Here is a 22,417-nt window from a genome sequence, read left to right on the forward strand (position 1 = left end):
AAAGAAGCTTATGCATTTGTGCGTATATATGTGTGTGTGTGTGTGTGTGTGTGTGTGTGTGTGTGTGTGTGTGTGTGTGCGTGCATGTGAGATCAAGTGTAAGAGTACCCAGACTTACCAGACAGCAATGTAATCAGTGACAGGCTCTGTCTGCAATAAGGTAAAGTTGATATAAACTCCATGTCCATGGGGAACAGTGATGATCCAGCTGCAGTCTTGGGAGTTGGGGTATTCACTGGGGTACTGAGGTGAATAGATTGTCCCATTTTCAGCTGTGACATTATAGCCACAAGGAGCTGTAAAAAGCGAGAGTTATGAGATTATCTATTTACAAATTTGTCACTTTCTTCTAACGTGTTAGACCTGCAAGGATCAGGAGACAAGAATAACTGCTGAACCGTAGACAGTGAGTAATACAATTACCATTATTTGTAGTAGTAGAAGTAGAAGCAGCAGCGGTAGTATTGTAGTGATAGTAATAAAAGCTCATTATTGTGTCCCTTGATTAATAGAGTAAATGATCCCAGTGACACAGAAATATTTACTTTCTACTTAACTGCTTACACGTTGGCTTGTGATACCAATGAAAAATGAGATTACATTTACTGAAATTCCATTAGGATAACAACATTTTCTAAATGTCTAGATTTTAAATTACCATTGGTACCTGAGGGATGGGAATGTTCTCGGCTAGAAATTATAACAACACCAGTTACAACACAACATAAAGTAGATAATGTGAGAAGTGTGCATTTGTTGTACAACATCATGGTACATACTTTTAACCATTAAAATACATCCATATCAAAATGTAATTGGTTTTTCTCACCCTCACAGCGTGGAAATGGATGGTTCCACTTCCGGTTGGTCCCGTGCAGGCATGTTAGTACTGGGTGTCCGATCAAAACATAGCCAGGGTAGCAGCGAAAAGTTACTGATTGCCCAGCGCTGTAGTCACTGTTGATGATGTCACCATTGGGGAAGGGAAAGAGGTCCTGACAGTTTTGAAGTTGATAGGCTAAAGAGAGACATGAAGAGAAATGACTGCCAGTGTGGAAATACTCAAGTTTAATTTCATATTTACCAAATGTTTAGGTGGATTCAAATAAAACAGGCTGCTCTTTGGCGAACAGGATAGGCATGCATACAGTCATACTCAAATTAACAAATACATGTAGTTGAATATTTGTTCCTCTGCATTTACCAGTATAGCCTATGGAGGATATATTTATTAATAATTCAAATTGAAAGTCCAAAGAGAAAACAAAAAGAGATCGAATTAAAAATATCATTATTTTACTACGCTAATAGGAATAATCATGCCATAATTCAATTTAAAAAATAAAAAGGAAACTGAAAAAGCTGTTAAATTGTACAATGATAATTTGAAAATGTAAAGTGACAATGTAAAAAGTCAAATTTAAAATGCAAAGCTTATATATAAATGCTCAAACTGAAATATTAAATTGAAACATGACATTGAAAATCGCAATGGGAATAAGAAAAGAGAAACATCAAATATGAAACTCAAAATGTGAAATGGAAAAGCTTAAATGGAAATACTTAAATTAAAATCTCAAATAGAGAAAAATAATAATTATATTTTAGCCTTTGCATATTATGATTTATCTTTATCTTTTGAATTTTACATTTGGCAATTGCATTTGACATTTCGATTTAGCGTTTGGCATTTCAAAGGTGTATGTAAATGAGGAGGCGTGGCCCAAAGGCTGGTGGGAGGGTCTGAAACGGAACAGGTGTAGAGGCACCTTAGGGACAGCAGGGGGGAGCTGACTGCTGGGCAATACAAATACAAAAGGAACAGAAAAAAAAACAAGACGTGGTGACAGCAAGGGGGTAAGCGAGCATCCGGAAAGCGTACCTTCTATGGGGAGATTCTGAGGCTAACAAGCCATCACCTTCCGCTAGCATTCCATTGACTCCCATTCATTTTGGCGTCACTTTGACAGCAAATAACTTTACATCTGAAGCATTTAAAGACTCTATTTGTCAATTGTTTATTTCTAAAGAAACACGACAATGTATAAAAGGCTCCATTACCTAGTATCTCACGTTATGGCCCCGTAGCAGCCGTTTTTGTAAAAATAGGCTAATGATTGTGTCATGACCATGCGACTTTCTGTCGCACAATAGAGAAATTACCGTATAGTCAGGAGAAGCTCACAGGCAATCGGGGGGACGTGGAGACATACAGTCAAGGGAGAAGCCCATAGAGAGTCCAAGAAAAGCATCGGAACAAAATATTTCAGCAATGTTTTGCTCCTGCTCCTACGCTCATGGACAGCACCTACTCACGCTCTCCATCTCTGCAAGATTTGGAATGATTCTGATTTCTCTTGGCACAGCTACCAGAAGACTTACAAATTTCAGACAGGTTGCTCACGTCACATCTACATCGTCAAGCTCAGTTTGAGGCTGCGCAGCAGCTGTGCAGTATGCTCAGCCATCACCAGAAAAGTGCTTCTAATTGACTTCACTGGTCTTCACTGTATATGGGTGACAGGGTGTAGAGGTCCCACGTGAAAGCAGCATCAAGGGGAAGGAATATAAGAGGATAAAGAAATACCAGGGGCTGGACGACTGAAGGAGGAACTTGAGAGAATGTGGAAAATGTAAGCCAATGGTTCCACAAGTGATAGTGGTAGTACTTGCAGCTGTGAAACTACAATCAAGAAGGTGTAATGCTCCCTTAAGATATTATTAGTGACGGGTGGGTTGAAATATCAGTGTATATATATAAATATACTTTCTATTGATTTGTTGGCACTTATCCCACTGAGTTTTTGTGGATATGCACATGGCAAATTTAGCCTATTGAACCCTAGAGAACTGAGTTTGTATCATTAAGTGGTGCGGGGGTGAAAGCACGCACCCAGACTGAAGCAATACTAATTGTGTTCACTCAACACAATTGAAGGTAATATCATGAACCTCCGTATGTATTGCATACTCTCAACGAAAATCTGGTGCAACTTCATGTGAGGAAACATGTCCACAAGCTCTATGCGACAACAGTGGGAGTAAGCAGTGACAAGGGCTGCAGTGTTAGTGGACTTGGTCATTGCAAATTGGGAGGAAAAATGGAAAAACAATATTATGTGCATGTGAATGTGGGTTAGCTTATGTGTAAGTTAGTAAGCCTTGTTCTACTTATGCTGGCGTAGAGGCCCACAGTGCATCTCTTGTGTCTTTGAAGTGAAGCACTTAGGGCTACAAGTAAAGCCTGCTGGACAAGATGCCAGTCTCTCACAGGGGCTTACTAACAATCCATCTCTTTTAATGATGAGAGGAAAGCCATAAGGTTTTTTAAGTCTTTAGCATGACTCATCCAGGGATCAAAGCTCAAAATCTCAGAGCAATACGTTTTTTCATTCTACCCTTCATTTCTTGGAGTTGGGAAGGCTTTGTAATTTGGCAACTAGGTTTGGATGTTAATTTATTTAGAACATTTGAGCATACAATTTCTGTTTTCTAAATCATTCAAGCAACCATCTTGTGTTCCTAAATCTGTAGAAATTAAACAGTTGACACTATTTGAATTCAGGTCTGTTCTCTCAGCGTTGCTTGAGGGGCCGCATTCAACTGTAAATGCCTGCTGTAATACCTAAGGGTTTGTATCCTTTTGTGTCTGCTGTCATTGCCTTAAAATCAAATATTAAAAGTCAAAAATCACACATAACTCACCCTGATAGGTCAGTTTGAACCCTGGCCTATTTTCTGAGTGGTCACTGTAGAAGTGGATGATCGTCAGGTGGGTAGTGCTCAGCAAAGGGGGTGGGATCTGTGAGCCAGTAAACTGTCCAATAAGAGCAGAACTGTGCTGGGGTCCAGCCCTGACCTCTAGGAAGTCATGGTTGTCTTCAGAAGAGAAGTTTTGGAACTGAATATGGGCTCCTAGAATACAAACACTGATTATAATAGACTATATACTATACATAAGAACAATATACAGTATGACAATTACAGGAGATGTTTATGCCCAACAGAATCTTTAATTTCATGCCATATAAGTGGTCTACATTTTATAGATCGGAGATTTCACATTACTTTCATAGTGTGCATACAACATAAAGACTATGCACAGAGACCAAGTACACACATTATTCCACACAATTTCTATTAATTTAATTCTGTATTTTTATTTTGTACTTGTATATTGTTATTTTTATTTTTTGATTGCCTGCACCAAAGACACAACTGCAATTGTGTTGTCGAAAACAATGACAATAACTACTTCTTGTCATCTTGTCATTTGAGTATACTAAGCAAGGCAAGTCTATTTATAGAACACCAGACAGACACAAGGCAATTCAAAGTGCTTTACGGTGGCATAGAAATACATTAAGCATAAGACTTTAAGAAAACATTAAATTGCATTTTTTTTAAAGGGTAAAAACAAAGAGCAAGCAAATAAATTGTAACAAAAGTTATGTAACTTATTTATTGGAAAGCTGCTGTAAACAATACTGTTTTAAGCCCTGATTTCAATGAGCTGAGTTTTGGCAGACCTATTATTATCAGACCTACTACTACTGCATCATTACTGAAAATAAGTCATATATCATATCAACTAAAAACTAGCTATAATTACATACATGGACAATAATGCCATGAATACAAAACAATATAAAAAGTGTCCTATTCAAACCATCAGTTACTGTTGTCATTAAACACAACACACCATGTGTCAGCCTCCAATTAAACATGTGGTAAAGCTTTTCAATAAACCATGTGTTGCTGCTGCAGTTTGTGCTTAGAAAATATGGGCTGTGTTTCCCAACTACCCCAACAGATGTACTGAAAGTGACACATTCTTTTTAGGAATGCTCTTCCATCCCATAATACTTACCATATCCAGTTGGCAGGGTGATTTGCCAGGTGCAGTCCAGGTTGCCGGGGTAGTTGCCAGGGAAACCTGGACTGAGGATGACACCACTCATCTCAGACAAGATCCCGCCGCAACGAGCTGACAACGCAGGCACAGCAAACACATTGTTAATACAGGCAACGCATGAGCGGTGCACAGTTAGATCATCACTTTATCCTCTTTGCTTCAACAGAAAGAATGTTACAGCACAGAAGCAACCAGGGGGAGAGTGGGATTTGTAGTATCGATATTTACACTCAGTGCCCACTTTATAAGGTACACCTGAAAAATCTAATGCAATTAAATACAAGAGCTCTGCCAAAAAGTCTACCTCAAGTTCATAATGTTCCATTTTTGGTGACTTTGCCAGAAATGTGTAAATTCAATTATTCAAGTTCAATTTTTTTTGTCCTCCCTATTTACATCCACAATAAGGGGCAAAATATTAGAAACACCATTGAATACAATGCAGTCCAGTACAACGCCACCAGTAACTTCGACCTCAATGCTAAAACATGTAAATGAATGAACACCTCCCTGACAGTGTCAAAAAAGAAAAAAGAAAGAACATTATAGGTATCATAAAAATAGACTTAATGGCTGAACATCTCTTTGGATTGCAATAGATTGTACAGGTGTAACTAATAAGGTTGCCACTGAGTGTAGGTTTTATTTAAAATGTTTTCAAATTCACAATATTTTGAAAATAAAAAGGGACTAATTTTAAGGATAATGTACTTGATGTGGTTGGCCTCTGCTAATACAAAAACATATGTTTCCTCTGTCATTGGTGACTGGCATTATGAATGTGTATATGTCTCAGTGGACTGTAGAAACTGAACTGCCCTTTGAGGATAAATAAATCTATCTGTATAGGTATCTGTATTTATCGGGGCTCAGACCATGTGTGCTGAATTTCCGTAATGACTTGAGAACCAGTGGTGACAGACATATTTTAAATCTGATGGCACCCTATTATGGCACACCCTTCTATTGACATGATTTGGTTGATGCAAGTGTCTCCGACTGAAATGGGAAATGCTAGATTTGACACATACTGAAAGGGGCTGTGGCAGGGCTGAGTTTAGTTATTCCTGACATGACAAGGTTAAGTTAACTGGAATTGACATCCCAGACCTGCTACAAGTTTTCACCAAACATCAATGTAATCAAGGTCCCTTAATTATATTGCAGAAGTTGCGACGCCTTGGCTCTCAGCACAAAGTACACAATTCTGTTTGTCTCCAACAGATATACTAATCTTAAACTGTAAGAAGTTGCTTACTTCCACAAATGTGATTTCAAGGTTATAACATTAAATATACCAATACAGTCATAGTAAAGAGCTACACTTTCTCATTACTATTTATTTATTTTGTTGAATGTACTATGTTACTGTGAGTAGATGCAGTGTCATTTGACAACATATTCAACTGCCAGACTACATCATTGTACTGATGTGCAACTGAGGAATTCCAAACACTGACATGTAATCAATTGACTTCAATGAACAGATGTTTTATTACTCTCAAATTGGAAAATAAGTAATACAAATTCATCAAACAGTAGCTTTCCAAAGAACTCTCCTATGTGGCGGAGGTACACTCACATCTCTTATCTACAGAAATGCTTCTGTCTCACACCTGCAGGACATATTTACCCCCCATTGTATCGACAATTCATAACACAATTAAGCCAGCAGAGCAGAGTGTTGTGTTTGTGTGTGTGTGTGTGTTTTACCTATACAAAGAGGAGGTGGGTAGTTCCATCGACGCACAGTCCCAGGCATGCAGGAAATGTGAGAGTGGCCCTGAAAATGAGAAAGTGATAATACAGTGGGTTAGGTTCAAGAAAAAAAATATACTGTAAGGATTTTTACTCAATCTTAGAACATAACAGTAATTTTGGAGTGTATTTAACCAAAGTCAAAAAGGAGCCAATGTGGAAATTGTATCTTATTGCATGCTTGCTTATTGTTCTTGATTGCATGTTTGTGAATGTACACAAATTTTGCCTCACAATATTCAGTCTGCTTCTAATAAACATTACAACATTTGTAAATCAAATTAATTAATACCAGCCCCAATATGTGAAAACCAGCAGTTATCTACATACAATCAGTATCAAAAAATATAAATGTATATATTTATAGTTAATTTATTGGTCAGTTTGTGTGTCTGTGCTCATTACCTGTAATGTGTACCCAGGTTCACAGGTGAATGCCACCACCTCATTGACCATATATCTGTCTCCTGCTTTGATGCCATTGGCTGGGATCATTGGTTCTGGACAAGTGGTAAGACCAACAGCTACAAAAAACGAACATAAACATAATTAACGAGGTCATTACTAGTATTTATTTTATCATTACGTTTACTATGTAAACATTGCTTAGCCTTGGGTTTAAATGGATTCTGGACAAATTACTTTGATATAGATAGAAAAATACACTTCAGTGACAGCAAAACAAGTTTCCTCTTTTGTTCTCCACCTTGTCGTTGCTTCAGTACTTTATCATTGCTTTTCCTGTCACTTGCATGTGGCCTTTCTCTCAAAATGAATACATCAGTTTACCTCATCTCTGTACCGAGCACTTGTTTGCATCCCACAGGGTAATAGTGTATCTGAGTAAATTAACGTTTTTCAACACAACGGAGAAAATTACAATATTTAGATTAATTTGATGAAGAATTAAGATTGCAGAATAATTTAGTAATGCTCTTAATGTTATTTTTTTTTTAATACACAAGAGCCTATTTATGAATTGACAGCAAGTACAATAAAAAAAAAGCTTGTACGTCATCAGCAGTGACAGCAGCCTTTGAAATGTGCTTAAAATATGTGAAGGTAACATAATGACTTTGGTTGTGTATTCCCAACCCAATAAAGGTTAAACACATCCTTAATAAGTTTGACAGCAGCCAGTCCTTCATCAAATAGTATCAGTAAGAGTGTATCTGTGTGTTCATGTGCGTGTGTTTGTGTCTACTTGTGTGTTTCACTTGAAAACTTCCGCAGGAGACTGCCCTAGAGCGGTTACCATGGCAACACAGGGGTGGAAGAGGGATAGAGAGAGAACGAAGGGGAGAGAGAGGACTGAATGTATGTGTGCATGTGTGTGATTGTTTGTGTGTCTGTTCTTGTTGGTTCATTATCTACCTTCCCACCAGCAAAACAATGTGATCCCACTGAACTCACACACACACGCGTGCGCGCACGCATGCACGCACGCACACACACACACACACACACACACACACACACACACACACACACACACACACACACACACACTCTGCTCTGCTCTGCTGGCTTAATTGTGTTATAAATTGTCGATACAATGGGGGGTAAATATGTCCAGGTGGGCCAGACCCAGTGCATGACATTTGTGATTGTGTGTGAATGACTGACAGTTACATGAGTGTGTGCTTGCTGCGAGGGATGAGCGGTACTTTTAGATGGAGCGTAAGTGAAAAAGCTGCAAGAGACTGTAACTTGGAGATACATGCATGCATGCACACACAGTCTGTTATTAGGCAGAGCATCAGCAGGCTGTCAGGCCAACTGATCAATGAAAGTATTCCATTTGGCTGACCGTCTCTCTCTCTCTCTCTCTCTCTCTCTCTCTCTCTCTCTCTCTGTGCTAGCAAACTGCTCCCTCTTTTCCCTGGTTATGACAGAGCAGTGATTCTCTGTAAAATGCTGACAATACTACAACTCCCCTACTAGGGCCACTAGACTACAACTAGACAGTGTCAGCACTTAAGTCTTAAGTTAACTGACTAGATTTACTATACTTCTTTTTCAGTTTATTTAAAGACAGACAAGGGAGAGAGATGTCTCACTCTGCCCTTTAGAGGAAAGGCCATTTATTCAGCTTAAAATGATGAGAACATCATCAGCACATCTTTCACATGTCCCCATGATGATTCTGTACACTAATACAAGCTACCACAATCTTGCATAACTGACATGGAGAACTTTTAACAGCACAGCAGATTGTTTTCCTGTTTCTACAGGAAACAGTATAAAACAAAGATAGTACAACACACACTGTGTCAGAAACAGAAATAGTAAGACTATTCCAGTTTTTTTACGAGAGTGTTTGCAGAGAGAATCAGCATACAGTAAACATTAATCTGAGGGCAAATAGTAATGTAGGTGTTATCACATATTGAACAGGTTAAGTTGATTGATTTCTGTGTTTAATGAAACACGTTAAAAGACTACTTTGTGGTGAGACCTCAGGCAAACTTGAAACAAATTCTGCTACAGATTAAAGAGATTAGCAAAACTACCATCTGAGTGCTGCAAAAGCTCTCATGGCGGTGTAATGTTTGATATATATATTTTTGAAGGTGATCGTGTAAAAACTTCAATTCTCAGCATGCTGTATTTGGACATACAGTAAACAGCTACAGTTACAATAGTAGACTAACATTATTAAACAGGATGCAATGTGTTGGTTTTGCCCATTGGTTTTGCCACATAATAGCAGACATTGACTTACACACTAAGGTGGAAACACCAAGAAATACCTATCCCAAAATTCATGTCCAAAAAAGAGGGACCCACTCTGAAAAAGTACAGCCAGATCTGAGTCAAACCTTCAAAAAAATAGCAAGAGAACACCGACGGTGGCAGCAGCATGATGCCCCACAAATAAACAAGCGGCCATAAAAAATATAGCCACACATTTTATTTCTGCATTTCACAGTCTCCATTTTTGTCCTGTTATGATTAGGATGAGAGCTGATGCCAAGTATGCTCAGATCCACTCAGGTATTACTTATAGTGGCACACAGACCCAAAACCTACACAATCTAATTAGACTGAATATAAGTTCAACTCCGCCTGACTCGAATCTCAAGTTGGGTCTTGCTTACGAAGCACTGAGAGGACCCATGACCAAGGACCAGACGTCTAATCCCAACTTCCTGCCAGTACAGTTCCATCCAAAATCCTCTCACCATGGAAACTAGGGGTACATGATAGAGAAAGAAATCCCAAATAGCCCAAAAAGACCACCTGCACAGCTCTCAACTCAATAATCGTCTAGTCTTTGTCTCTGTGTACTTCTAGAGTCTCTCTCTCTGCACTGCTCCTAAACTACGAATTATGGATTTGATCAACTGGTCTCTCAGCGCAATTGACACCATCTTCTTGACGAGAAGCTCGGGTTCGGGGGAACCTGACTGCCCTGCCGGAACGTTCGCAGCTGGCTACACGATGGACGCATGGGAGAGGTGGCGGGTCGTGTGTCTGGCGGTTCTTTCCGTGGAGGACATTGAAGATATCTACCTATTCGGAACCATGATAACAGGTCTTTTGCTGATTGGCTCAGGCACTGCCCTGGTTTATCGAGAAATTAAGAAGAAGACGGGAACCGAGCAAAATACCAGGCTGCCCGTCATGGTTGAAGCTGTGGGCAGAGCTGTCGGAACTCAAATTGTGACTTTGACCACCATGAGCCACAAATTGGATACTATGATCACCATGGGCCAAAAATTGGATACCATATTGGAGAGACTGTCAGCTCTGGATAGGCTGGACAACATCTTGGGGAAACTCACGGTTTTGGCAAGGAAATTTGATCGATACGGAGACCAGAGGGGACATTTCCGAGAAGTCGAGAGTGACTAACTGTGGCTCCTGGCCCTAAGACAAAACAAATTCCAATCTTATCTTTATCGGCTCCCTGAACCAGCACTGGCCTTGGCCAAGGCCGGTGTTGAATAATCACCTCCCCCTGGAGCACTGCAGTGAGGCACACTCTTGTGTTCCCTACCCGATTCCCACAGACACCTGTTGATTGTTGACTCAGACTGAGTCCTGTTTCAAGGCTGACTCCATGGCAACCGGCTGTGTATCGCAATGACAATTGTGCGGACTGAGAAAACCAGATTACCGGGGCCAGACGTAGCTTGACTTGCAGGACCAGATGTCTGCTTGCCTGTGCTGGACTACCTGCACCCCAACAACCCCCCTCCCCCATGTCCCCCAAGACTCCCCTCACCCATTGCGTGTCTTGTGTGCCCTTGTATTGGTTATGTGCTTATGTTGCTGAGGTGTTTTTTTCCTGTTCCCACACTGTGCTCCTAGTGGGGGCATAGTCTGGGAGTTGCCTTTTTCTCCTTGTCTCTCCTCATGTCATGCTGTATTTTCTTTTCCCAATGTATGTTTGTATGTATCTTGTAAAGCGCTTTGTTGGTTTCTTATCTGTGAAATGCGCTCTATAAATAAAATTGGATTGGATTGGATTGGATAATATATGTGTTGCTGAGCAAAATAAATGTTAAAACATAAAACTATAAGAGTGGCTTGAACCACACCAAGTGCCATTTTCATTTGAGGATTATTTATGATACTCTACAGGAAGTTCAAATTACAGTAAGTATCACATCTTCACATCCAGTAATATAAGCCACACTAAAAAGATGAGAATAACAAAGAAATAGACATGATGGACTGAAAGTCATCATTCTTCCAGATTCCCATTCCAAAGGATGGCATGTTGACACATAGAGCCAAAAAAAAGAAAAAGAAAAGAAATACAGGCCATCGACCCACAAACATGTGCACTCACCTACACACACACACACATACACAAATACACACAAAGGAATGTGCGTGCAAACACACACTATTGTTCTAACACATACTCACAAAAGGGGACATGTTCATTGATCTGGAAGTGATTCTAAGCTAAAACAACAACAAAGGACTGAAAAGCACAGCCATGCCCTGACAGGTGTGTATGTGTGTAAATGCATGATGTTAATATCCATGTCCATTCCTTTGTCTGTCTACACGTTGTGTGTTTGTATGTGACTCTTTTTGGACAAAAACACTTGTGCATGTGTACTGTACGTATGTGTCTGTTTTCCCTTTACCTTCCTTTAGGTGTGTGTTCTGTGTGTGTGGTCCAATTTGGGCCGCAGTATGTGTGTATGCTTTCGGGCATTACCAGTTCAGGTCACTGACTCTTGTTATTTGATGTTGAAGTTTTGGCTGCAACGATGTGTGTGTGTGTGTGTGTGTGTGTGTGTGTGCTCAAGTGTATGTGTAGGTCTGCAGCTTTGTGTGCATTTGTGGCTTCTGGTGTGAAGGCACCCAATATTTACTACTAAGTTTTTTTACCTCAGCAGTATATATTTTTTAAACCAATCAATCTTTAATTCTATCTATCTATCTATCTATCTATCTATCTATCTATCTATCTATCTATCTATCTATCTATCTATCTATCAATCTATCTATCTATCTATCTATCTATATATCTATCTATCTATCGATCTATCTATCTATCTATCTTAAAAGCTTTAACTTACTTTTGTATTCTAGATGAAATCCTGCTGCCACAACACTGATGTCACTCTGAAAGTGCAGAAGGAGTTGATTGGACGTTGAGTTGAGGAGGGCGGGAGCAGTGGTTCCTGTAAAAGACAGACCGAGATAAACATATGACAATACAAAAAAATAGCATCAAAGTTTATGTAACACAACACTGGGCATACAGTTAAAAAGTATGTTCAAAACACACAGTGATGCTTTGTCAGCAAGCACGATTTTTGACCATAAGTCTTGTTTAAATCCCAAGACCAGCTGGGAAATTATGTGTAGAGAAGGTGAGCGACCCTTCACCCTCTATGGACAGCTAGCATTTTGGTGTCCTTATGTGAAGTAACTCTCATATGCCCCAGTGAAGCTGCTCTGTGGCCAACATCAAATCACTGTGGTTATAGTGGGCAGCTCCCCGGTGTGCTTTCTTGAGAAGGGCACAGTCATTTGTGTGTGTGCGTGCGTGTGTTGCCCTATGGGTGGCATGTGTGATAGGTGTGTGACAGGTATGTGCTTGGGGCAGGTCACAGGGGAACTCCGCTGGGAAATTGTAAAAGGTTAGATCATTCTTTATCCCTCCCTGTCTTCTTCCTCTCCCTCTTTCTCTCTCTTTTTCTTCCATCCTTCACTCAACCTCTTGGTGAAACTCTTCCCTTCCCTTTCTTCTTTTCCTTGCATTGACTGCCTGGTAATTGGACAAATTCTATACTGTATCTTTTTTACAGTACCATTTATTACTTTTTAAAGCTATATATCATGTTTTTTGGTATTAGAAATGATATCCATCATAGATCTCCAGTATATGCTGTATGTGTGTGTGTGTTTTTTTTTTTTATAGTTTAAGACCTGTCATTTCTAATTCATTATATATGTGTGTGTGTGTGTGTGTGTGTGTGTGTGTGTGTGTGTGTGTGTGTGTGTGTGTGTGTGTGTGTGTGTGTGTGTGTGTGTGTGTGTGTGGTTTAGGAGCTGTCATATCTCATTCATCATAGATCTCTGGAGTGTTTGTGTGCAAGGGTGTCTGCGCACAAGTTTGTGTGTTAATGTGTGTGTTGTGTGTGTGTGTGTGAGCTTATTGTCATACCAGAAAATGACCCTAATTTGGGAGCTGTCATGTCTCCTCCATCGTAGATCTCCAGAGAGTCCCAATTGTGCTCCGTAGCAAATGTCATCACTTGGATCTAAATAGGAAACAATAAAATAAATAAAAATAACAACCTCCAAGTTTATGTGCTTCTTCCCTAGTTAAATATTAATGTATAAGTGTATACATATATGTACCTGTATCCCAGCCCCTTCACTGACATGGATCCTCCACAGACAGTTGAGACTGTTTGGGTAGGGTTCAGGATAGCCAGGAGACAGTATTGTACCGCGACGTTCAGTCAAATTGCCACTGCAGGGAACTACAATGGAGACATAAATTATTAATTTCTTGGCAACGTTTATTAACTAAATAGCTAACAGATAAGACAGGTTGTTGGAATATTGCTCTGCATATCCCAAACAATATGGTGTTCAAAATTACCACTACAGGGAGCCGGAGAATATGATAAACATTATTTACTATGGTATAAACTAAGGTGACAGTTGAAGCTGTTTGCATAATGCCTGCTCTCAGCAGAGAGAGATTTCACACAGGCATACATTTAGTTTGTTAGAATAAATGTAAAAATCCCAACTCTCATTGTACTGGATGATTCCCAAAAAGGACTGATCGCTTACTATATATGTGGGGTACATTCTAGATACATTTCAGTGTCAGTTAGCCTTACCTATACAGCTTGGTGTTGTTGCATTCCACTGTGCGAGGGCACCTGGCACGGCTTGGCACCAGATAGCACTGGATCCTTTCAGGAGATACCCTGGACTGCATTCAAACCGAACCACAGAGCCAGCTGAGAACTCTGAACCAATTCGCCTGCCATACCGAGGCTCTGGCACTGAACTGCACTGACTGTCACTGGTGCGAGGCACAGCTACAATGATGATGGTGATTAAATATGGAAAAAACAGAAATGTAACTATCAGTAGAGATACTTTCATGTTGAACTTGAATTCAATGCAACTTAGTGTGTGAACGTGTATGTATGTGAGAGAAAGAGAGCTATAGAGACAAATAGAGTGAGCGTTACCTTGGTAGACGAAGTGAAAACCTCTAGCTGACTGGCCACTCTTAGCATTGAACCGCAGCATGATCTGATTGGAAGTTGCCAATGGCAATGTCTCTCCTTGGACAACAATTACACACACACACACACACACACACATACAAACATGATGGTTTCAAAATTAATGTTAATGATAAAAACAGCATACTTTTCTCTCCTGAAAGCACACAGCAAGTTTTTCTTTGCCTTTTACAAAATTGCAGACAATGGACACACAGAACATAAACATTCAGTTCCATATGAACACATACACACATACACTCACACACAGATTTAATTGTACTGCTTTACATTCAGGCAGGGGTTTCTCCCTAATTTTCACAGTGTGTTAAAATGTGGTCCTCACAAGAATAAGAATGCAAGAAAAGCACACACCAACTCACAGGCTCATACACACAGAGATTTATATGCGCACACATACACAAGCAAACAAAGTAACAGTGATAAATGAGAAAAACATGGTCTGGTGTGGCTGACATTTAGAACCATCATTAGCTGCATCGGGATGTGTGTGTATGTGTAAGTTTGGTATGCGTGGATGTGCGTTAATAGGTTTGTGTGTCAGGATAATCAGTCAGTTAGCTGGAACAATGTGCTATAAAGCTGTTTGCCTGTGTGTGTGTGTGTGTGTGTGTGTGTGTGTGTGTGTGTGTGTGTGTGTGTGTGTGTGTGTGTGTGTATGTGTGTGTGCGCGCGTGTGTGTGTGCATGTGTGATAGGGTAATGATGCGGCTAACATTATTTTGTAAAGCCTGGTGTGTTTCATTCTTTGCTGCCAAAAGGGGAATTTCCAACCCAAATTAACTTTAAGGAATAAGCCACCCATTCTACATTAAATAAACTGGCCTCTTTCCTTTGAACTAACTTGGATGGATAGTAGTTGGAAATAAATAAATTGCATAATGTGCAGCTACATTTAGCCAAACAAAAACTGTCACATCCTCCTAGTTAATATTGTGTTGAAGTAAGCTCACTAATTCACTCAATGAAGGAAAAAGGGCATAAAAAAGCAAAAATGTAAACGTTAGTATACAAATAGATACATGACATACAAGACATGCTCAATTATATCCATTTAGATATGTTTGTGTTTTTTCTGTTTTGCAGTCCTTTATTAAACAGCTTTCATTTTTCTCAAAATTCTACAAGCACACAACTAAATAAAAATGACAAAGAAAATATTTTAAAAGCCCTGATTTCTACAGAAAGAAACTACATGTCAATTCCAGTGGGATTCCCCTGCAGCATGCCCCCTGGTCATGACACACAACAGAAGAGCACGTAGCTTTGAGGCAATGAGAGCACATTTGGCCAACAACTATGTTATCACTATTTCTTCATATTTCATTCTTCTACTATGTCATCTATATAGATTTTGCCTCATCTCTGAATCTTGATCATGCTGAGTGTGTTACTGTGTAGTGACTCAAAATGTTGCTAAGCTGGGATGACTCAAACTTGGAGGATAAGTAAACCCAGGAAGGATTGTGTGGCCCCAGTGAGGCGCTTTCCACTGCTGATTTCTTCTTGTAAAGATAACCCATAATGGATTTTCACCAAATACATCACTGTCAAATAAATTGTGATAACGACCACTGGTGCTGTATTCTACAGCCCCCAAGAGCTGCTTTCTTACAAGAGATTTCATTATTTTTCTCTTTCAAAGATGTGCCCAGGAACCCAAAAAAAGAAAAAACGAGAAAACGTTAAAACATTACAACTGAATAGCAGCTTTTCAAAAGTATAATTTAATGCTAACTCCCAATAAGTGAAAAAAAACAATCAAACAGCAGCAGTGTGACCCAATAGCATTCCTTCAGCTTTGTCTGACACGGGTATTAGCCAATAGGAGACTCACCTGAATGTGACCCAGCCAAGGAGCTGAGCAATCGAGCATTCTCATTGGCTCCATCAAACAGCTCCACTGAGTCATTCATCGTTGTCTGGAAAACAGCAAACTGACCAAACACCACTGAAAAAGATGAACAGGCAAGAACACAAAAAAGAAAGAAAGATTGATATAAATTAGCTCTTCTGTAGGTGATTCAATTACAAATCCATTGTAAAAATGTATGGTGTGATCATCGATGTACTTACCAAACTGTGTGGACACAGTGATGTAGTAGGAGCAAGTCTGTCTTGTAGTGTAGTTTAGAGGATAGTTTGGAGACAAAACGACTCCTTCAGCTCCACCATACTGTCCTCCGCATGGAGCTATGGAAAGACAGAAAGGGAATTTCATCTTTTTAATTTACAGGCTCTAAAATAAAACAAAAGCTAATTTATAACCTATGTTTTAGGTACTGTTTATGTGTTTTACTGCACATTTTCCAAAGAGAGAGGCCAATGCCTTTTGCAACTTTAGACACATTCTGTGCTTAAAGACATGCACGTTATTGTGCTTCTAGCGACTGTCAAACGCTGTACTTGCTGTTGTTCCAGCAGAGAAAGAGAGAGTCCTACTATAACTGCTCATAGCTGGCTATCTTTGATTACCAGCTCTGAGAAGCCTCAGTTCGCAGGTGTTTCCATAGAGGTTGATGCCTCTCCAGGCTATTCACGGACATCTCAGAGATAGTAGGGATTGGTGTTTCTGCGATAGAAAACCGTAAATTATACACTCCTCTGCCTTTCTTTAAAACCAAGGACCTTGAGTTTAATTGCTTGAATGACATCCTGGCCCATCCCATCAGCCTGTCCAATCCCTTCAGGATCTATCTGCCTCCAGGCACCAACTCAGTGGTCACTGTTAAGAGGCTCATGAAGGCGAAGAATGGTGGTTGGCGGATCCCGGACTTGGGGCCTCTGCACTCTGGTTCAGCAAATTTTACCAACATGTTCATCATATTCCTGCCTCCACTCTGTGCCTCTCAGATGTTGTAGACCCTCCTGAGACTCTCAGGCTGAAATCCCAAAAAAAAATTCAGGATGAGCTATTTTACTGAGGCTGGAACATGGTGCCTCTCCAGTGACTCCAACACAAGTTTGAGGGGGCATCGAGCCATAGGCGCTGGCCGGGTCTAACCACAGAACCACCAGATCACCCCTATTCTCTTTAGCTTCTCTGAGAAACTGTGTGACCACACCTGTGTGCTGTAAACAGCCTGCTCCTATCCCAGGGAAGCCACCTTTCTGCACTGAAGTGTTAATTTATTAATTCCTGAGCGAGACGTCAGTTTACAAGATGATTCTAAATTTGCTGATATTCTTCCTACCTATCCACACTCCTTGCCGCCACTGTGGTGCGGTTCTGCCTCTTCTCCAAATGACATTAATGATCCTCCAAAGCTGATGTAGCAGCTTAGGGCAGGGATTGTATACCTTGTAGGATGCTCTGCTTTGTCCCGGTGCTGAACTGACCTTGCTTTTCTTACCACATCCTGAATGACTCCCTCAGCGGGCGCTGGTGGTCTTGTCACTCCCTCGCACGGTCTGTCGCATTTATTCACCGTTATTTTCAACTATTCTAAAATAGTGTTTTTAAATATTTCTGCATCCTGGGGTCCATAAACAGTCTTCAAATTGCAAAAATTGGGTATATCTGGAACGCTGAGACTCTTTTGGATTCAATGAAGCCAACTGTATTCATGTGTGATGATGTTGGTCCCTATAGTAGCCATTTTATTGTAGTGAATATTTAAAAAAAAAAATTGACTTCACCATTCAAAATGACTTGTTGTGAACTCTAGGATAATCACAGCCTCATGAAACTGTACAACCACAAACTAGAAAATTAGGGCATTCAGAGGATGTATGGCTTTCCTTGGTATCTTGATTCTGAGCAGTTTCCAGAACAGAAGTGCACGCCATCCAATTGCAGAAAAATGCAATTCTTATAGAAATCTCCAAATGTCAAAAGGTTTTGATACTAAATAATAGAAAGGATTTTCATATGGTATTCCACAAGGTCTTGGTGTATTTCTGACCATTTTTATCGATTCTCGAGTAGTCAAAAATTGTTAAATTCTGCACCAAATCTGTAACAAATGGTATTAACCCAAAAACTGCTGCAACAATTTATGAGACATAATTACACATGAGAATGGCCATCATAAGCGTAAACAGAAAAAAACGTTACAGTATACATGGGCTGTTGTGAATGTGTGGGTATTGGCCTGGACTGCTGTTTGTGATTCCCGGCCTGAATTATTATCCCAGTCCGGCCCTGCCTTTGGTTCTTGGTGTAGGGTTGCTTGTCTCCCCTTCCCACCTCAAGACCAAACCGCTCAGCAGTCACACTTACTACGATGGTCATCATGGCCTGTAGCCTCATTTTCACATCCCCTTTGACTGTTGCTTCCAGCACCTTGTTTACATCCTAGTCAAACTTCTGCCACTCTGTTGTTTTGCAGGCTTGAGGCCACCTGCTCCTTTTCTTCTCTAAATTGCCTTACCAGAGGGACTCCACCTGTCTCACCAGGTGCTAGACATGTGCATTGTGGTGCTTGCAATCCCTCCTTGCATTTCATCTGCGACTAGAAGATCTTTTTTGTGGATCTTGCCGCACAAACACTAAGTAGTAGTCGCTGTTTGTCCATTGCTGTTAGTCGTTAACTTTGTATCTGTCCAACTGAACGCTCATTCTCCTTCACTCTCAGGGTCCTCTGGGGATATAACACATTTGTTTGATCCGTGACATTGACCATCCTTTCTTTAACTTGTACTGAGGTGCGTTGACAGACACACCCACCCACCCACACACACACACACACACACACACACACACACACACACACACACACACACACACACACACACACACACACACTTTAAATTGTACAATGTTTTACTATTTCTGTCACATTGGCTTGTGCATATAAATAGTGCATTAATTGCTTTTACTATTTTGCGAATCAGTTTTGTGATAAGATACTAGAGGTCTCTAAACCTAGAACCTAGAGGTTCTAAAACAACAATTCTACATACAGCACTATATATGGCAAAACCATTTCTTTCTGAGGTTTCAAAGGCATTTTATTCTCCCTGTGTTTCATGATGAAACTAAATTAACCTTTATTGTGTATATGTAGTGTTTGCTCAACAGTTTGTGTTACTCTCTGAAAAGTCAATATAACAGTTCTGTTTATGCTACGTGTGTGTCTGTGTGTGTGCATGTAGGAAAAGGAAAATGAGACACAGACAGTGAGACGTAGGACTACAAAAGTGTTGTGCACATGCTTGTTCTTGTGTATGTGTGGGAATGATCAAAGCACATGGATGTGTGAGAGAAAGAGAGTGACATGCATGGCATTTTTAATGCATTTATTTGTGTGTACGTCATGTCGTATGTATGTATGAGGGTGTGAGTGATCAAAGCACATGTGTGTGAAGGCTTTTGATAAAGCTGACACCTGAGCCTAGAGCAGCACCATTGGGGGATTGTGGGTAGATCAAGACAAGCAAAGGAGTAGAAACTAAACCAAGTTTTGCTGTATTTTTCATTGTAGGCATGTAAATCGGTTTTACTGAGCAAGCTTTAGCCAATAATAAAGGCCAATCTTAATGTCCACACTCACAGTCTCATAGGCTTTGACATGTGTTCCTAATGAGTCCGCAAGGGCTCTGGGCTGTCCGACTCTGAAATCGGAAAGTGCTTCAGCGTTCTCCGGTGGACTTTTTGAGCCCTTTATGCACAGTTTCCACTGAAATGCTGAAGACTTTGCTTAAGGGAATTACCCTCAAGGGATGTCAGAGGATGTCCCAAAACATCCAAAAGAAAAACAAACAATAAAACACGATAGTTACGTTATTGTAACTCCAGATTCTATGAGTATAGGCGTAGCCCTCTAAGCCACGCTATGGGTTTATCCCTTCGCACATGCGCAGTCGTGAAGATTTTCTTTCCCGCCCTTGCGTGCCGCACAGACTTCAACTACGTCCGCAATTAATGTATAAAAACAGGGCGGACCCGTGGTTCTGCTCCCAACATCAGCTAATGCAATAGGAGCAGGTGGCCCGAATCTTAGAGGGCTACGCCTATACTCATAGAATCTGGAGTTACAATAACGTAACTATCGTTCTATTTCGTATAGGCTTCGCCCTCTAAGCCACGCTATGGGTTAGGGCGAAGCTGATGTAGTCAATGCCACCTGCGACAGATCCCACAAGTGGAACATAGACTAACTGTTTTCCCTTACTGTCACTTTATCTCTCATGTGCCGCCATGGCAACGACTTGTTAGCTGGCTGAAAGCCCAAGCCGAGAATGCAGGCATGCATGATTGATGAGGGAAATACATGATTGATAATTATGGGACGCCCGAGCTCCTCCCAGACACCCAGAGTAGGGGGGGAGGGGAGGGGGCAGAAGAAAACATAAAGCGGCACATGTCGTGATTGTATAATAGTGACAAAAACATATACATATGTACATAATATATACAATTATACATACGACGTTGTGAGAAGAGAGGACCGAGTGAGTCAGGGAGGGCTCAGACACATCCCGCAAATAGAAGCGGAAGAAAGGGCATGGAGATGCCCAAGAGGCCGCAGCACAGATTTCGGCCACTGACATGCCTCTGAACAGGGCTGTCGATGTAGACAGAGCCCGTGCAGAATGTGCCCGAATGCCCTGGGGGGGCACCGCCCCCTCCGCGTTATAGGCCTGGGTGATAGCCTCGCACAGGGACAGGCGTTGTTTCGACAGGGCCGCCCCTTGGGAGTGTTCCCTGTAGTGAACAAAAAGCAGCTGTGTCCGCCTTATGTCCGCCGTGTGTAAAACATACTGTGATAATGCACGCACCGGGCACAATCTGTGAGAAGCCTCCTCCGCGTCGTTGTTATGAGGCGGGGGGAAAAAACCCTGGAGGGAAAAAACCCTCGACCGAAAGGAATTTGTTAAACTTTTTGGTGTGAAGGAAGGGTTGGGCTGTAGGGTGGCTGCGCTCCCGTCCCCTCTGATTGAGAGACAGGACGGCGAGACTGAGAGCGCACATAAGTCGCTCACTCACTTGGCTGATGTCAGTGCAAGGAGGAGCGCCGTTTTTAGAGACAGCAACCTGAGAGGGGCTTGTGCCAGGGGCTCGATAGGGAGCTTCCCCAGAGCTCAGAGTACCAGGGTCAGATCCCATTGGGGCGTGAGAGAACGCACGGCAAAAAACGTTTAACTAGGGGGTGCACAAAAACTGTTCTCTCTCCATAGCCTTCGTGGCAAGATGAAATGGCCGCCGCGTAGGCTTTGACCGTGGATGGGGCCAAGTCGTTATATACCAGTGTTTGGAGATAAGTCAGTACGACGGGCAGGGGGCACGATATGGGGTCTGACTCCCTCTCCGTGCACCAGCGCTGGAAAGCGGACCAACACGCCGCGTAACACGCTGTTGTAGAGGGAGCTCTCGCGCTCTGAATGGTGCGCACCACGGCAGGTGGCAAGCCTAACCTCTGCAAGCGTTCCCGCTCAGCAGCCAGCCCCACAGTCGCTGGGTTATCACCGGGGGGTGGGCTATCGCGCCGTCCAGCTGTGACAGGGCGTCCTCGTGCCACGGCAATTGCCAGGGGGGAGCCGCCAGCAGCTGGACCGGCGTCAGGAACCAGGATGATCGACAGGCCTTTCTCCTGGATGCGTTCCAGGAGGCGAGGGATCAGAGGGACCGGGGGGAAAGCGTATAGGAGGGTTCTGGGCCAGGGATGGTGGGAGAAAGCGTCCGCGCCCAGGGGTGGGTTGTCCCGTGAGCTCAAGGAAAACCACAGAGCGCACTATGTGTTTTCTCGTGAGGCAAACAGGTCCACCTCCGCTTCCCCGAACCTGCTCCACAGCTTCCGAACGATAGTGGGATTCAATTCCCCCCCTCAACATTAGGTCTGCCACCCGATTTAGTATCCCGGGGATGTGGACGGCCCTGAGGGACAGCAGATGACTGTGAGACCACAGCAGGAGGCTCCTGGCTATTTCCAATAGCCGGGCCGAGCGTACGCCGCCCTGGCGATTTATGAACGCCGCTGCTGCGACATTGTCTGTCTGCACCACAACATGTCTCCCTGCTACCTTCGGGGCGAAGTGCTTCAAGACCTTCAGCA

The 22,417-nt window shown here is 41.7% G+C and overlaps 1 protein-coding gene across 1 annotated transcript in view; it reads right to left on the reverse strand.

Annotated features, from left to right (window-relative positions):
• The window catches only part of LOC114552891 (CUB and sushi domain-containing protein 1), a 351,480-nt gene that overhangs the window by 64,801 nt on the left and 264,262 nt on the right, over positions 1 to 22,417 (reverse strand). Inside the window, exons 34-46 of the mRNA XM_028574019.1 lie at positions 16,497 to 16,613; positions 16,258 to 16,371; positions 14,365 to 14,460; positions 14,005 to 14,208; positions 13,511 to 13,635; positions 13,314 to 13,410; positions 12,220 to 12,324; positions 7,079 to 7,197; positions 6,629 to 6,698; positions 4,871 to 4,987; positions 3,706 to 3,915; positions 830 to 1,018; positions 119 to 296 (exon numbers count right to left, since the gene is read on the reverse strand). Of these exons, the coding sequence (XP_028429820.1) occupies positions 119 to 296; positions 830 to 1,018; positions 3,706 to 3,915; positions 4,871 to 4,987; positions 6,629 to 6,698; positions 7,079 to 7,197; positions 12,220 to 12,324; positions 13,314 to 13,410; positions 13,511 to 13,635; positions 14,005 to 14,208; positions 14,365 to 14,460; positions 16,258 to 16,371; positions 16,497 to 16,613 (1,741 nt within the window). The remainder of the gene's footprint in view (positions 1 to 118; positions 297 to 829; positions 1,019 to 3,705; positions 3,916 to 4,870; positions 4,988 to 6,628; positions 6,699 to 7,078; positions 7,198 to 12,219; positions 12,325 to 13,313; positions 13,411 to 13,510; positions 13,636 to 14,004; positions 14,209 to 14,364; positions 14,461 to 16,257; positions 16,372 to 16,496; positions 16,614 to 22,417) is intronic.

The sequence above is a fragment of the Perca flavescens genome, chromosome 1 (assembly GCF_004354835.1).
Source record: "Perca flavescens isolate YP-PL-M2 chromosome 1, PFLA_1.0, whole genome shotgun sequence".
Lineage (NCBI taxonomy): Eukaryota > Metazoa > Chordata > Actinopteri > Perciformes > Percidae > Perca > Perca flavescens.